This window comes from Gallus gallus, chromosome 28 (genome assembly GCF_016699485.2).
Source record: "Gallus gallus isolate bGalGal1 chromosome 28, bGalGal1.mat.broiler.GRCg7b, whole genome shotgun sequence".
Taxonomy (NCBI): Eukaryota; Metazoa; Chordata; class Aves; order Galliformes; family Phasianidae; genus Gallus; species Gallus gallus.
In genome coordinates, this window is record NC_052559.1 from 4,057,759 (window position 1) to 4,074,988 (window position 17,230).

The window sequence follows — 17,230 nt, forward strand, 5'->3', positions numbered from 1 at the left end:
AGGGACTCGCTAGTGGCGATGTCCCCGCGCCAGGCACGGAGCAGGGGCGGAAGGTGTGCGACGTCCCCGCTTTTGTCAGAAAGTATCTATCAGAGCAGCGGGGAAAGGTCAGCGGGAAACGAGGGCGGCCCCGAGGATGCTGTCCCCGTCCGTCACGCTGCCACCGCCACCAGCTCGGCCCCCCCAGGACAGGCACAGATGAGCTTAGAAAAAAAAATCACGGCCGCTTCAAAAAATAACACCGGTGGCTCACGCCGCATCCGCCTTCTGGTTTGTGAGCCTTTGGGGATGGCGTTCTGCTGTTCTCGGCGGCCACCAGGAATGCATGTATTCATTTTTAATGAAAAGCACAAACCTGGCGCTAATTCTGGGGCTGGGCCGCGGCGAGCAGGGAGCTGTCGTGGGGGCAGGTGGGGCTGCGTGCGGGCTGGGAGTGCGGGGATGCGGATGGAGGTGTACCATCCCCCTGAGCACAGCCCCGTGGTCCCCATAGTTCCACGTGGAGCTGAGCCCCGACATCCTCAGCCCCGGTTCCCCATGAAGCCAGGCGAGGAGCGCTCCTGTTTGTTGTTTTCTGTACGTCTTGGCTTTCCATGGAGTTTGGGGACAATTTTCTGGCTCTGTGTCACCGGGAAATCAACGTAGAGCCTCCACCGAAACCAACTCCTCCTCAGGAAGTCCCACCTGGGGGCTCCCATTGCTTTGTGCATGAGGTGGAGATGGGGACTGAGCGCAGAGGATTTGCCCCTGGAGCAGCAGGTCGCATCCCCACCGGCTCATGCAGAGCCTCTGGTTTTGGTGGGGAAAAAAAGGGGATTTGTACATCGGGGAAGTGTGGCTTTCAGCTCATGTTTCATGTCAAAATAGCGTCCAAATAAAGGGGAGAAAGGGTTGGGGGCACCGCAGCCGCTCCGATCCCGGGATGGGAAAAGCTCCTTTGGGCTCTGCAGGTTTCTCACCTCCCCATCTTCTGTGGGGAAGAAATCCCGCGTGAGCTGCAGAGCGCCGGGCACGGCCGTGCACACACACACACACACACACACACACACACACACCCAGCCTGGCTCGCACACGCGTGTGCACACACACACACACGGCTGCCCCGCAGCGCAGCTCGCCGGCCGGGCCGCTGCTCCGGGAGACGGGCGCGAGCGGCATTTCAATGCAAACCAGGCAGGAACAATGAGGTGTGTTTTTAAGGGACTGTGAAAGGGGGGTTTTGCTGAATAACTGAAAAGGCGGAGGGGGAGGAGGGAGCCGGGCAGCCCCTCCATTAGCTCAGTGCAGCAGCGAGAACAGCTGTGAAAAGAGCCCAGGCCTTTTTCCCACGCCCAGAGGAGCGGAGCGAGGGAAGGAGCCCTCCCAGCGAGGTCAGATCCCATCACTAATATATACACAGGCTGTGCCCTCATTCACGTCACCCCGGCGCAGGTTTGTTTAAGGCGCGCACACTGACACTAATTTCTCCTCCCGCTCGCTCCCCCAGCCGGCCCCATTATGGTCCCCGCTGCATTAAACCCTCCCCACGGCCCCACGACGGCTGCGGCTCCGCGGTCCCCCCAGCACCTGACCGGCAAGGTCAAGAGGAGCCCGAGCCGCCGTCGCCGCTGGATCTGGCCGGCAGCTGCTGCGCGGCCGTGCGGGGGCAGCTCGCAGGAATGCGTCCTGCAGATGGGACCTGGCGGGGCACGTGCAGCGTCCCCGTGCTGGCTGCGTTCTGCCCTCTCTGCTGTGTCCCTTCCCGTTCTGTGCATCCATCCCGAGGCTGCAGGTTGAGTGCGTCCCCCGTCCCTTCTCGTTCCCCGTCCCTAGGATGCAGCGTGGGTGCGTCTCAGGCTGCTCTGCAGCTCTCACGGGGAGAAAGGGATGCTGACTCCCAGCTTTCCCATGCAGGGTTGGTTGCAGCCCCTGTCCTCCCTCGCCCCGCGGTGCCCGGCATCCTCACAGAGATGGGCATGGAATAAATCAGCCCTTGTTTATTCTCGTGTCTGGGCTTGGTGTGTGAGTTCATATTAAAACATTCTGCCTTAAATTACAGCCTAATAAATCAATACCCACTTAGCGATGCAAGCGAGTGGGAGCGGTTTGTGCAAAGAATTCAAGTTGCTCTGCAGCTCTCAGGCACAGCGAAGGGCGAGGGAACGAGTGCTGCCCGGGCAGCTGGGCCCTGCTTCCATCCCTGCCCAGGAGATGTGTGTGCACGGCAGGGATGTGCACGGGCATGGCCAGGATATGAGTGCACGGCTGTGCATGGCCAGGGCATGCATCTGTGTGGTTGAGCATGACTAGGACATACGTGTGCATGGCAGGGATGGGCATGTGCACGGCTGTGCATGGCAGAGACGAGCAGATGCATGGCTGTGTGTAGCAGGGACACTCAGGGTCACTGTGTGCCTTCAGCTGCCCATGCACAGGCATGGTGCGGCCTCACAGCAACTCCCAGCCCCACCAGCTCCTCTCTGCTGTTAATTTCTGCCCCAGACAGGACAATGTGGTTCCTCCATCCAGCTCACAACCTCCTCTGCTGCGCCGTTCCTTCCCTGCTCAGAGTGCTCGGTGATGCCCTGCACCCAGCAGCAGCTTTCCTTGCACATCCTCCTCCCCCGCATCTCACCTTTCCCTTCTGTAATCCCCTTGTATTTGCCTGGGCCTCCATCCAGGGCCAACCACCCCTTTATAGGGCCACTTCTAAGCAAATGCTCCCTTTGCTTTGCTAAACAGGGACTCCTCCTTCATGCAGCCAGGGTTACGGGGACCAGCCCTGTGCCTTTCTCGAGGCTGCGGATTGCCTCCTGCCACCCTCCATCCTCCTCCTCTCCTGGGATGGATGGGGAAGGACACATGTGCAGTCCTTTCTGCCGCCGTTGCTGCCCACTCCCACCAGAGCCGCCTGTGGCAATGCCCAAGGACCCCATCCCCATCTTCCCCCTTTGCATCCGAGCCAGTTTCATCCCTCCCCCCTCATCTTCCTTGCCAAGCCCTGACACTTGATGGCAGCCCCATTCAAAATGCATGGACTCCCCTTTCCAAGCGCCCCGGTCCTTTTGAACTAAAAGGATTTTCTCAGAGGCTAAGTTCAAATGTATGGCCGTTATTTATTTATCACCCCGCGATGTATTATTCATTTATTTAAAAATGTATGGCAGCTGGGAGCCCCGTGTTTAATCACCCCATGGATGGCGAGGGCCAGGTGGAGACGGCCCCTCGCTCCGCCGCTAACCTGGCGCGGTCGCTGCCGCCGGGACTCCGACCTCACGCCTGATTTAGCATCAAGGAGGCCAAAAATAACCCCAACCCCATGGCAGCGAGAGCGCAGTGGCCTCATGGGGTGGGCATGGAGATGGGGTTGGTGCTTTTGGGGGTGCCAAGAGGATGTGGCACATGGTGGGGGAATGGGGTTGCTGCAGCGCTGCTGCTGCTTGCGGATGGGGATGAGGATGGGGATGAGATGGGGATGGGGATGTGTTCCACACACGGCCTGGCCCCACGGCTGGCCCCAGCTGTCAGATTGCATCCCAGCCCCTCGGCGAAGTCACCAACATGGTGCTGATGTGTGCCGAGGCGGGCAGGGCATGGCGCTGCATGGCGCTGCGCTGCCAGTGGGAACAGCAGGGAGAAAAAGGGAGAAAAGCACCATGACACAGCAGGGATGTGCCCAGCCCTCCCAGCTTCTCCTTGTCCCCACAGGGCTGAAGGACCGCATCCCCTCGGGAGGAGCACGAAGGGTTAAGGATGCTCGGTCTCTCCAAACTCCCCACGTCCCCCCCACGCGCTCCCACCACCCTCTTCCTCGCTGGCCACTCACTAATTGAGACAGCTTCAGCCCTTGCCTCCCTCCTCTCCCCCTGGGGCTGAGCTGCCTCTTCCCAGGGGGAGCACATTGTCTGCTCCAGCCTGGTTGATGTAATCCCTAAGCCCGAACAATACTTCCCCACCCCGCTCCTGCTGAAAGGGTATTAGTTGCCCAATGAGATAATTACTCCCCAGGCCACCATAATCATCACGCCCGGCCAGCCGCTTTCCCCGGTCCCATGGTGCCCATTCTGTGGGTTCAGGGTGCTCCATGGCACCGTCGAGACCCCAAATACCCGCTGATGCGACAGCAGAATAGAGCAGGGAAGAGGGATGTGCTGCTGAGGTGCTGCATTCAGCTCATTGAGGGCAGCCCCATTGCTGCTATCACCCCAAAATGTCACCCATGGGTGGGGGTTGGGGTGCCGGTGGGCACGGGATGGGGATCTCTGGACATGCTGGGACACCGGGGCTGTGCCAGCAGTGCCACTGCGCTCAGCTCCTGATGGAGCACGGGTGGGGTGAGCCCATTCCTGGGATTCAGGATTTCCCAATGTCATATCCCTGGTTTGGTCCCCTCTGATGAATATTCAGGCAAAAATCTGGGCGGGGGTGGGGGGGGGTGGGTGGGAGGGGGAGGCAAAACTCCGCTTTTTTATTCAATACTGATGTTTGTGCCATGTATTCTTTTGAAAAACAGAATTTCAGCAATTACTGAAACTGTCCCAGCGGATGGGATCGATGAGAACAGTTTCCTGAATTGGTTGGGCAGGAAATAATTCGCTTTCTCAGCTCCCGCGTGCAGCCCAAGGAGTGGTGCCGGGGCTGCCTTCACTCCGAGGTGCCGCACGTGGGGACATCGGCACGAAAACGGGGTAAAACGGACCCGATTGGGGATGCCCCAATGGGAGCCAAGATAACCCTCTGCTTCGTGGCTGTGATGATGGGGGGCTGGGCTCCCATCCGGCAGCGTTGGCGCGGAGTGATGCAGTGGGGGCAGCCATCCCATGGAGGTTGGGCTGAGCCCATCCTGAGGAACGGCGTCGGGGCACCTGGGGGTGCGGGGGAGATGCGAACCCTCTCCGCGGCTCCGTTTGAAGGCTGCTGGTTGGGGTTGGAGGATGCTGTCCGTGCTTTGCAAGGTGGGAAAAGGTGCGCGCAGTGCGTCGTGTCAACGTCCCGGTGGGGACCCCTCCCCGGCGCTGATGGGACGGCGGCTGCGGGCGCCGGGCTGCACAAGGCCAATGCTGCGGGGAGCAGCGAGGGACGCTGCCGGCCGCTCCTCCCCGTCCCTTTCTTGGCCGATCTCTTCTGACAGACAAACACAGTTTCTTTCTCCGAAACAAAGTCCTTGTCCAGCCGAGCACACAAAGCGGATCCATTATCCGATGGGGGACAGAAAGGAGGGGCTGTGGGGGGGGGGGGGGGCTGCCGGCGCACAATGCACACAAGTGGCGCGCGGGGCCGCCCCTATTGTGTCTGGGCAGGAAGGGCCGGGACCCACGGCGCGGCCCCGTGAATGGCAGCATTGTGTCTGAGCCTTCGTCGCCTTGGGCGTCCCCGGCCCCCTGTCCCCCCCCCCCCCCCCCCCCGGGCTCCTGCCGCCTGTCTGGGGCAGAGCCTGACCCGCTCCTCTGGGTGGGGAAAGCCGCCGTTCTTCTCTGTTTTTGGGGTCGTAGAATCCCGTTGGGCGCTACAGGGGATGGGGGAAATGGGGGTTGGCCAAAGGAGCCTTGGAAGGGCTGGATGGTGTGGAGCAAAGGAAACGGCCCAAAAGGTGTCATCCGTGGGTGTGGCGGGGACAGAGAGGGTTGAAGTCCTCACATTCACTCCCAGTCCAGAGAAGGGATTTTGGAGGCATAAATGTACTGATTTGGTCAGGACGAGGCGTCCCATCACCAACACATCCAAAGGGAAAGGTTTGTCTCAGTCCAGAAGTGATCGGGGCGGTGATGGAACCCACTGATGCTCCCACAACCCGTGGTGCAGAGGCCAAATGGAAACTGGTCCCCAAGCAATGGGCTGCATCCCATCTCTGCTCTGCCACCATATCCTAGGAGGAACATTTTGGTAGGCAAAGGATGATGGAATGATAGAATGGTTTGGATCGGAAAGGACCTCAAAGACGGCTCATGGCTGTGTGGGATGGCTTTGTGCTGGCTGCGTGCTGGAGATGGCCATGGTGCCCCATATCCCACCCTCAGTGACAGCCCTGGCTAGGAGCAGCAGGGACCTGGGGACCCCAGGCTGCCAGCATGGCGCAAGCAGCAATCTGTCCCCTCTGTCCAACCTCACAGTTTCTTTCCTTGTGCAGTAACTTGAAGGAAAATGGTGCTTCCAGCTCCTGCAGCGATGCAGGCAGCCAGGCAGCACCTTATGCATTGCTCATCTTGTTGTTCTGTTTGCAGAGGAGAAATCCCCTCATCGCTCCCATCAGCCCCATCCAACAGCAGCCACCGCAGGCAACAGGACAGGGGAGCAGCGGGGACAGCGAGGGGACGACCCCATGGCAGCACCCTCAGAATCCATGGGGAGATGTGCCCTGCAAGGACCTGGTGCTGTGGGTTCGCGGCCACAATTCTGGGCATGGCTCCAGGGGATGGGAATTGCAGCTGCACCCCTGCGTGACTCAATCACGGGACAGCACCCATACTCCACCAGGGATGCTCCAGAGCCTCCTGGATGCGGTAAGTTTGGGTTTCCTTCTTTATTTCTTGCATCTTCCTTTTTACTTAAAAATCCTCTTTGAAAATCACACCAGAAGGCTGTGTCATTGGCAACAGCTTCTGGTTAACGTTTTTTCCCCCTATTTCCTTTTTAATGTACATCTTAAATCTTCTCTATATTACTCAAAAGATCATTTTCTGTGACCAAACAGCATAACAAGGACTCTCCCCCCATCCCCTCCTGCTTTCCCCCAGCCGGGATTGCATCGTCCCCCATTGCCCCCCATTCTGCTCCATCCCACCCCCCTGTGCCCATTTTCCTGCTGCCAGACATTGGATTCAGCGGCGTGAGCACCTCCCATCTCCTCTGGGTGCTTGTTTTGGGGTATCATTTAAATCCATGCAGGGGATGGGACTGGGGATGGGGATGGGGATAGGGATAGGGATGAGGATGAAGACAGAGATGGAGAGGAGTGCAACCACTGAGCATCCCTGTGAGTCAGTCAAGGGAAAAGCCTGCAGCCCCTGCAGCTCAGTGCTTTGCACGTGACAGCAGAGCTGTCCGTGGCAGCAGGAAAACAACTCGCACCTTCCCCAGGGCTGCATGGCACGGGCACTGCGGGTCACCCACACTCCCGGAGGGGTTTCTTCTCCCTCATCTCCATCACAGGGATTTGGGTGTTCCCTTCTGTTCACTCCCAGCTGCACACTGTGGGAGTGAGCAGTGTTATCCCCTCGTTTTCCCTCTCCAAAAGCTGCATTTGGGGCGACGGTCCCAGAGAGATGTGCACAGGGCAGCAAAACCCACATCTGCCGGCACCATCCCACGAGGACCCCATGCACGCTGCCCACCTCATCACGCCATCGCAGCTCTGCCCCCTCCCATCCCTTTTTCCTCCATCCCTTTATTCCAGCGGCCCTTCTCCCCATCCCGCTGTCAGAGATGGGGTGGGGGCGGCCGGGGCCCCTCGGTGCCGTCCCCGTGCCCGGCGGTGCCCCCAGCAGCTGCTCGGCGCCGCGGGTGAACCGCCCTCCGCCTCGCTCTAAGATGGCCGGCGGCCCCAAAATGGTGCTGAGCATGAGACGCCATCTGCAAGGCTGGTCCCACGCCCGCCGTGGCCTTTTTATGCAAAGGGGAATTAATTAGATTTGAATATGGTAATTAAGCCATCAAGCCCGCCGGTGCTACGAGGTCCCTTCTTTTCTTCGGGCTTTCTTCTCTCCCCTCTCTCCCGCCGCCCCTTAACCCTTCCCCCTCCTTGGTGCACCCACAGCACCGCTCGTGCATCCTAATGAAACGCCGCCGCCGGGATGTGCCCTCACCACCCCATTCCCAGGGCTCTGTCTGTCCTCGGGGCTCCATCCGTCCGTCCATCCCTACGGGTTGAGCGCAACGGCTGCGCATCCCTCCCCAAAAATCCCCGTGCTCGCATAGGGATGGCCGCCCAAAAGCGGGCAATGCGGCGCTTTGGGGTTTCAGTGGGCGATGGGTGCGGTGGGAAACTGTTCCCAAATCCATTCCCCCAATGCTGGGCTGTGTTTTAAGCCCTTCGGATCCTTAAGGTGCTCTCGAGTGGTTTTTCTTCTCCGCGCATTGTCTCTGGGCCGTGGGGTGCTGCTGGTACCCAACTGCTGTGCGCCGGGATTTCCACCCCATATTTTGTGCTTTGAAGGAAAAATAGTATTAAATGGAATGTGCCCCTGACGTCTGCATCCAGGAAATCATCCTTATGTTTTAAACTGGGAATTAAAGGTTTTCCCATCCCTGTGTTCTTTGCTTGCAGCCCTGCATACAGCTTTCCCCGAGCCGGGCGATGGGAACGCAGCAGACAGGGATCTGAGCAGGGAAAAAAATCCCAGGGATATTTTTCTGCAGATATTCATCTCCATCAGGAAAAAAAAATATGTATATATATCTTTTTTCTTCTCCTTTTCTTGCTCAGGAAGGAAAAAGAAAGAAATGGGGAAAAAGAAAAGACACCTCCGGGCGCTTTGTGAATGGGAAAACTTGGATGGAGAGCTCTTAAAAATAGGGGTCTTTGGAGTGGGGCCATTTTTGGTGAAACTTTTAATTGTGTTGGCAAGCTGCTTCCCATCTGAAACAAGGACAAACCCGAGATTGCACACGTATATATGCGTTACGTGTACAGATATGGGGTGCCATCCTGCACACATGCATTCTGTCTGTATATACGTGCAGTGCACAGTGTGAGCCCCCTGCCCAGGCTGCTCGGGTTGGAGCCCTTCTGCTGCTCCTGAGGACTCCGTTTACGCAGAGCAGAAGGGCCACAGTGCAGAGATGGGGCAGAACTCATCTATTTGAGGCTATGCTTCGACTTTTCAGCTCTTCGCCCTCGGGAGCAGCTCGGTGGCGGCAGCACCACACAGCCCTCCCCTCGCTGGGAGCATCCAGGGGTTTAATCCAAGCTGGCACCGCTGCCCGCGGGAGGGGCGGCCCCGGGCTGGAGCCCCCACACCCCCCCGGCCCTGACCTACATAGCGGGATGCGGCCACCTGAGCGGCCCCGAGCCACCCGCGCCAGCTGCTGCGTGCAGGGACAGCAGCCTGGCCTCCATATCTCCTCAGGGCTCAGTTTGGGAGAAATAAGGGAGAAAGGGGTTTTCTTGCTGCCGGCCCCAGGGAGGTGCTCAGGGTGCCGTTGGGTTCTGGGTTGCAGGCTCTGCCCCATCCTAACCCCACGCCAATGGGATGGTGCCAGTGTCTTTCTTGCTGGTGGCATCTCCTGGGCTGCATTTCACACCTCTGTGAATGGGGACACGAGCCTCAGGGTGCTCATCCCTGCTGTCACCGCTCTGCAGAGCCCTCCTACAGAGCAGAGAGAGGGAAAACAAGTGGGGAATGAGGGAAGGGGATAGAAAAGGGAAAGCTGACAAACAGGAGAGGAAAGGCAGCGATGGAGATAACCGCGGGACAGATAATGCCGAGCACAGAGGGGAAATATCGTAGGAGGGCCGATGGCAGGGAGACAGATTGAGGAGAGGTGGGAGAGGGGGAGCGGGGACAGAGTGCAGCGGGGCCTGGGGGTGGCAGTGGTGGCAGTGGGGTCCCCGCTGTGTTGGGATGACCCGAAGTTGAGCAGCATCTCCATGGCCCCACTGCCGACCCCCACTGCTCCCAGCAGAGCCGCTGGCGGACAGGACGGGCACTGAAGGACTGCGGGGCTGCGCCTCCCGCACCGCACGAAGCCCTTCCTGCAGAGGATCCTCTCCCCATCCCGCCCTCCCCGCCTTCCCTCCATGCCACGTGGATTCCCCGCGGCACACGAAAACAAGCGAAGACGTTTTCTTTTGTCTCCGCTGCTGCTCGGCCGCGTGTCTGCGGCTCTACGCCACCTTGGCCTCCTCCCCTCCATTCACAATTTCCTTCTCATTCCCGTGGTGAGAGAATAGAGGCAAACCTTTCTTTTCTTCCTTCCTTCCTTTCTTTTTCTTTCTGTCCTTCTTCTTTCTGTCTCTCTCTTTCTCTTCTGTTCCTTCCTCCCTTCCTTCCTTCCTCCCTTCCTCCTCTCTCTCCGTTCCTTCCTTTCTTCCTTCTCTCTTTCTCTCTTTCTTTATTTTTTTTAATTTAAAGCAATTGCAACTTAAATAAAATCAGCATCCAGGAGGTGTGAAGAGACAGAAGGTGACGCGGAGCTGCCCCAGTGCCGGCTCTGGCCGTGGGTTTGGCCGTGGCTGAGGATCCCCAGGCACAGCGCCCACCTGGGCTCAGTGCTCCTCATTATCCCTCCGAGCTCCCGTACCCATTTATGCTACTTCTGTGCAAAAAGAAATCAGTGATGGATGTGCCGGGAAGGGCTCAGCACCGGGGGGAGAGAGGGGAAGAAGGGGGGAGGTTGGAGAGAGCTTAAAAATTACAGTGGGAATTAGCAGGAGTCTAAACTGTTGTTTGCGCTGCCCATTAGCATCTGCCTATTTATCTGTCACCAGATCCTCGTGGCATCCATCCATCCATCTGGGTCCTTGTCAGTCTGTCTGCCTACCTAATTATCCATTAGCATGGCAAAGCCCCATGACAGCGGTCCTGGCGAGTCAGACACGAGACCACCTCATCTGCCCTCCGCCGTCGCCCGGATCCGTTTATGAGCATGACACTGCCAAAATTGGGCTCAGAACGGCCCCAGCAGTGCTGCTTGGGGAGATGCAGAGCAGGGTTGGTCCGTGGGGTGTTACTGTGTGCGACGTGTGCTCACACACCAACGTGCTGTGTGTGTGTGTGTGTGCGACACACCGCGTGCTTTCGCTGCTGATCAGTGCTCCATCTTGGTTAGATGAGAGGAAATCAGAGCCAGTGTGCTGCTGTGGCTGCGATGGGCACGGCGTTGGTGCAGTGGGTGCTGTGATGGGCACTGTGTTGGTTCCATGGGCACTGTGTTGGTTCCATGGGCACTGTGTTGGTGCAGCGGTCACTGTGATGCGCAATGTGTTGGTGCAATGGACAATGTGTTGGTGTAATGGTCACTGTATTGGTGCAGTGGATGCTGTGTTGGTTCAGCAGTCACTGCGTTGTTGCAATGGGTGCTGTGCTGGTTCAGTGGGCACTGTAGTGGCACAGTGGGCACTGTAGTGGTGCAATGGGCACTGTAGTGGTGCAGTGGGCACTGCGGTGGTGCAGTGGTCACCGTAGTGGTGCAATGGGCACTGGCAGTACCCCACCGTGCGTCCAGCAGCTCCAGTGCCGTTGGCTCTTTGTGCCCGTGCCGCCGCGTGGGTTTCTTTGTTCAGGCAGCAGCGGTGGGCAGGTTCCCCCTCCCCGCCTGCCCACGGCCCCGCTCAGCCCGAGGAGCAAATCAGCGGCGTTTGCATATTCAGAGCAGGTGGGGGCCCATATGCCTAAGATGCACCAGACAAAATTAGCCACCATAATCATAATCAACTGTGCCGTTGTGCTGGGGGAAGGGAGAGGCTGGCAGACAAGCCTGATAATTATGAAGCTCAGCATGTGCGCAGCGGTTTTGCAACAATTATGCCTAGCTCAGCAAGCCGGCAATGATGCTTGTTACAACAACCCTCAATCTCCAGCCCGCCCTCCGGTCGTGCGCTCCCGGGAGGGCTGCGCTGCACCGGAGGTGCCGCCCGTGATGGGGAAGGGGACACGAGGATGGGGATGGGAACACGAGGACAGCGTGGGGTGGTGGCTGGACCCCATCCTGCTGCCCTGCCCGCCTGGCCAAGCCGTGGCATTTGGAGGAACCATCCTGCCCAGCAGCTCGCTGCTTGGAGAGCATTGCAACCCCTCTGCATAAAGGAGCTCTGGAGCTCCACTTGCACCAAAGGGGTTTATTTTTGCCTCCCAGGACTTCTTCCCTTTCCCACCCTCCTCCTCTCGCTCTCTGCAGCTCGGCGGTGGCAGGAGGTGACACTCCAGATCCATCCCCAGCCCGGTGCTGGCGGGGCGGTGTCACGCAGCATTTCCCTGAACGAGCCCTGGGGAAGGGAACGGCACGAGATGCTCCATGGCGCAGTGAGGAGCAGCCCCTGCTCTGTGTCCTTGGGAAGCAGTGGTGGCAGGATGCAGCCAGCAGAGGAGAGGGGAAATAAAGTGGTTTCCTCTTTTAAATACACTGGGAGCTGCCCCAGCTCAGGCCAGCTGGACTCAGGGGTGGTGCTGGGCTGCATCCTGCTTGCGCTTCCCTGGGTGCAGTGGGGATGGAGGCACCGACGCTGCAGCCATTCCCTATGGGTGAGGTTGGCTTCCTCGCAGAGGGCACAGTACTCTCTTGAAATGGTGTTGTTGCCAGCTGCAATCTGGGCTTTTCAACCTGAATTTGGGGTTTGCAGCACAACCCATCACCTCACACAGCTGCAGCAATGTGGGGTTGGCCGGACAGGAGCTCAGCACGTGTGGAAACCACGGCTGTGCTCTCCCCAGCATCTCTCCTCCTCCACTCACCTCCTGCATGAGAGGGAGGATCCTTCTCCAGGTGCGGTTATGGGGATCATGCAGCCCAACAGGAGAGATTTGTCCATGCACCCTCAGCATCCCAGGAGCATTTCTGCCCATTACCTCCCAGTTTGTTGGACAGAAAGATGCTTCAAACCAGCACAGAAGCGCCCTCAGCACAGGAGATGGCTCCGCTCTGCACTGGCAATCAGATGGGCTCTGCTTTGCTCCAGATGAGATGGCAGCAGAGCTGCAAGAGGGACTGTTTGGTTCATTTATCCCATGGATGGCACAGAGTTGGTCCCAGGGCACTTCTCAAAATCCCACACGTCCGCCCTGTGGGCATTCCCGACATCCCTGCAGCCCCAGGAGCACACAGAGGTTTGCACAGACGTGCCGAGGTCCGACTGCATCTCCCCATCCTTTGGGACAGGCTGCACTTTGCTGATGTAAAAGGATTTCGAGGCAGATGTTCCGATGTCTGCTGCCATTGGGGCAGGCAGGGCGCAGGGTTTGGGGATCAAATGGGACAACGCAAAGGGCACAGACACACGGTGGCTGCACTTTGTGCACAGCGCCAGCTGTGTGTTGTCCCCAGGATGGAGGAGGATTTGGGGCACCCGGGTGGCACCCGGACTGCTCTGCCCCTCCGCTTTGGCTTTCATGGATGGAGGAATTATTGGAGGAAAGTGCAGCAAAATAACTCAGAAATGTGTATTTTTTTTCTGCCTTCCCCACTCCCAAAGCTGCTGCTGGGAGCAGAGTGGCTCTGCAAGACCTGGGGGAAGCAAAGCATTCCCCCACCTGTTTGCTTTTTCTTTTAAGCAACAGCTGAAGAGCAGCAACTTGCCGGACTATAAATTCCCGAATTCCCCTGATCCTGAGCACAGCTTTTATTCAGATGCAGGCAGCAGAGTGGGGGAGAAGGTGACCACCGGCTCCATAAATATTATATGGGGCGACGGCGCTGCGCGGGGGCCGTGGGCGCAGACAAAGCGCGCATTGAGCCGCTGGCCCAGCTGCTGCGGGCGGCCGGGATGGGGGTCAAGGTCAGAGGTGGCCCTGTGCACATTATCCCCCCCCAGCCCCTTTCCCCGTGTCCATAACATAAAGTGGAGCGGCTGCTGCCGGCTGTCCCAGCGGGGCCGTGCAGGAGGGGAAACTGAGGCACCGCGCAACGACGCACCGGTGCTTTAATCTCCCGGGGACCCTTTGGGTGGCCCTGTTTAAGCCTCCCTTCGCTGCGGGTTTCTCCATGGGGGGGGACCACGGAGGGCTTTGGGGTGCTCCAAGCGCAGCCGAACCCATCCAGGTTCACTCCTGCCGCTGTGCAAACTTGGATTTTAGAATATTTGCCTCCCTTTCAGGCAATCTCTTAGCAACGCCTGTTTCCATGGCAAAGAGTGGAGAACCTCGGCGCTGATGCTGAGCTTTGCTTCAAACTCCCGTTCTGATCGTGCTCCAGGTCCCTGCACAGGGACGGAGCCGGGACCGTCGGCAGTGCCTGTCCTGCACTGGGCACACGGAGACCTGAGCACCGGCAGCTCCTGCAGGAAGGGGATGGGGAGTTCAACCCCATCACTGTGAGCCCCACGCTGGGGAAGGGTCATGGGGCGTCTCCAAGCCTTAATGAGAGCAAATGAGGTGCAGTTATAGCGGTTGGGGCAGCCGACCTTTGGAGATCATCCCTTCCAACCAAACCATTGTATGGTTCTGTAATTCCTGCTGTAAGAAATACCCCCAAAGGCAAATAGCCCCTGAGGTGGAGCACCACGAGGACAATGCTGCCAGCTCCCCAGGAAGGCCCTGGGGTTAAACCAAGGGAGTTTGGGGGTGGGATGAGAGCTGTTATGTTGGGAAAGCACTTATGGCCGAGGGCACTCAGCTCTAAGCACCGGGGATGACACAGGGTCCCCCATTTTCCTCCCCAGTATCAGCATTTCCATGGGGAGAACCCCCCGGCAGCTCAGCCATTGGTGCTTTTGGTGATGTTTAAGGCCATGCTGAGCTCTCCATCTGCAGCCGACCCCTCCGGGTCACAGTGCTGATATCAGGAGGTGTCTTCCTGCATGGGCATGGGCACCTGGTGCCAACATGCTGCATTCACAGCCATACAAACACCTCTATCCTTCATTTACCACAAATAAAACACACCTAAGAAGAAGCAGAACTCAGCACGGTGTTGCTCACGGTGCACCCACTTCCTCTCCACAATCAAAATCTTCGCGGTCCTGCAGAATTGTCCTTTGCATCCCATGGCAAAAGAGGCTTGAGAGGAGCCTCGTGCAGCTGTTCAGTGGGCAGCCCCAGTGCCAGCAGCATTGCACCGGGGGCAAAGTGCAAACTGCATCCACCCCCATCCCCAGCAAAGGGGCATTGCTGCTGCTGGGCACCGACCACTCTGCGGTGCAGGGGATGGCCACACCATGGCCCTCTCCTCATTGCTCCTGGAGGAGGAAGGGAGATCTTCCTCCCCTGCTTTTATTTCGCTGCAGCGGGAGCTACTTCTTGCAGTGCTCCCAGAGGAGTCTTAAAAACTCCCAAATCTGACAGCTCAAACCGGCTTTCGCTCTGCTCATTTCCAAGTGCTCACCAGCCCTGCTTTATTTACACCGCTCATTTGAGCCCACCGATGCCCCGTCCCCCCACCCCCAGCCCCGGCTTTTCTCATGCACGCGCACAGCACCGGGCTCTGCCGTGCTGCTGGGAAGGGGCAAAATTAATCCCTATGGAAATTTATTGAAATGAATTCCCCTCTCGGACACTCAAGCTGTTCCCAGCCCGGCTTTTCCCAGGGCAGAGCAGCCGGGGAGGAGGGAACAGGACGGGGGCCCCGATTCCCACCTGTGTGGGGCAGTGGGATTGGGCTCTTCTCATTCCCTCTGCATTTAGGATCTGCTGAGAGCCCCATCCCAGCCCCATTCCCTGCACCGAGCTCAGGTGGAGCAGCCTCACCCCAAAGGGCTGTCACAGGGCGGGGAGGGGGGCACATAGGGATCCCTGGGTGGCACGGGGGCAGAGCTGGCACTGCATTGAATCCCAACCCCATAAGGGAGTGGGAGTACCCCCAGAGTGGGGCTCTGCAGCATCTGCATCCCACAGACAAGGCTCCTTTGAGATCAGGCACAGACGTGGCATTGTCAGCGCCGGAAGAAAGGCTGGAGGTGGGACTGAGGGAACAGCCTGAGTTTGTGGAGAGCATCCTTATGGATGGGAGGATGAACCCTCACCCCAAAAGCGCCTTGGAGGCAGGGATCGGTGATCGGGGCTGAGTGAAGCAATGGAACAGGCACTTGGTGTGGATTTATGCCATGCAGCACTTGTCAGCACGGGTTTAGCACCCCATAAAGCAGCGCTGAAGGCCGAACGTGAAGGGAGAACACAAAGATGAGCAATTAAGGAGCAGATTCAGGTCCCACCAAGGGAGGGATGCATCAGTGGGGAAAGAGTGTGGGATGGAACCGGGATGCTGATGCTCTGTGTCCCTCCACAGGAACAGGGCTTTGCTGACGGCATCCCACAGACACAGTGCTGGATCTCCCTCAGGTGACCCATGGGGATGAGGACACAGCTGAGGACACCACTGTGCGCCCCGGGGAAGGACTTTTTGCAGCACAGCCACCACAAGGCACAGCTCTCGGTGAGGACCTGGGGGGCAGCACCTGCCTTTCTGCACATTGGGGTGTGACGTTTGTCCACACTGCCAGGATGGGCTCCGGTCAGAGAGAGGGTCGGTGCGGTGTCACCTCCTGGGGATGGGACTCTGGCAGTGCCCACTGAGGGCTCACACTGGTTTCTCCCTTTAACAGGTGATGTGAGAGGACGCCGTGTGGTTTGGATGGCCAAGAAGGGCTGGAGGAGAGCCCAGGAATTGCCTGAAATGTGGGCAGGGTCCGGGCAGGTCCCCTCCCTGTCCCCAGGGTATGGGCTCACTCCATCCCATCGCTGGACCACGGCTGGTCCTGGGGCACAGAGCTGCTACCACTGAGCCCAAGGCACCGGGGGACAAGGCCTGCAGCAAAAGGAGGTGAAAAGGAAAAACAGCAAGAAGTGTATTAAAGGTGTTGAAAGCCTACGGCAGCGTCACAGCCTGATCTCCCTTGTGTTGCTGATGTTGGAGCAGAATTTTCCCATATGCCACCCCAGACCTCCTTCCCCAGGGTCCCCAGCCCTGCAGGAGCTGTCCCGGCCCCTTTGGGAGCCAGCAGCACTGCAGCCATCCCTGCACAGCCGCTGTGCTGCGGGGCACAGCCATGGGATCAGCTCCTCACACCTCTCCCGTGTGCGCTCTCCCTCTCTTCTATCTCAGCCCCATGCTGGGAACCGGGCCCAGCTCTGCTTTGCCAAAGCCCGGTGGCAGCGGTGGCACTGGGGGGACTCACGGCGGGGAGAGGAGGGGCACCAGCACCCACCGCCCCCACCCCTCCCCAACTCGTGCCACCTCCCCCAGGACTCACTGCAGCTCCCAACTCCCACCTGCGTGGGATTTCAAGCTGCTGCCTTACAGCTGAGCCTGGAAACCCATTCCCTTCAGCTCCAAAACCAGGAGCACCGGTGTCTGTGAGCCTGAGTTCTCACTCGCTGTTGGGATGCCCAAGCTGCAGACCCAACCGTGGGTCTGGAGTGGGCTCCGAGCCCCCCTAAGACCCCACCATCAGCTTTGACACTTCGGGATGAGCACCAAAACGCAGCACTGGGCCGTCATCTCCCGAAGCCGTCGCACCGCCACCGCACGCGCCCGCAGCAGCATCCCACCGCCCAAATATTGAGCCATACATTCAGTCACCCCGCCGAGGGCCGGGGCAGCGCGGCAGAGGGAGCGTGGCAGTTTGTTATGCTAACCGAGGGGGGCTCCGCTCGGGGGACGTGTC

The 17,230-nt window shown here is 58.8% G+C and overlaps 1 protein-coding gene across 7 annotated transcripts in view; it reads left to right on the forward strand.

Moving 5' to 3' along the window:
* LOC107055364 overlaps positions 1-16,447 on the forward strand; it is a 29,709-nt gene extending 13,262 nt beyond the window's left edge. For 5 of the 7 annotated variants that reach the window (XR_006932245.1, XR_006932243.1, XR_006932244.1 and 2 more), the window contains 3 exons: positions 6,201-6,479; positions 15,853-15,999; positions 16,169-16,447. Coding sequence is in view for 4 of the 7 variants with exons in the window: in XM_046904694.1 (XP_046760650.1) it covers positions 6,201-6,479; positions 15,853-15,869 (296 nt within the window). In the remaining 3 variants the exon portion in view is untranslated. Of the gene's footprint in view, positions 1-6,200; positions 14,065-15,852; positions 16,000-16,168 lie in introns of those variants that run through there. The other 2 variants (XM_046904691.1, XM_046904692.1) reach the window with 2 other exon arrangements.
* The last annotated feature ends 783 nt before the right edge of the window (positions 16,448-17,230 follow it).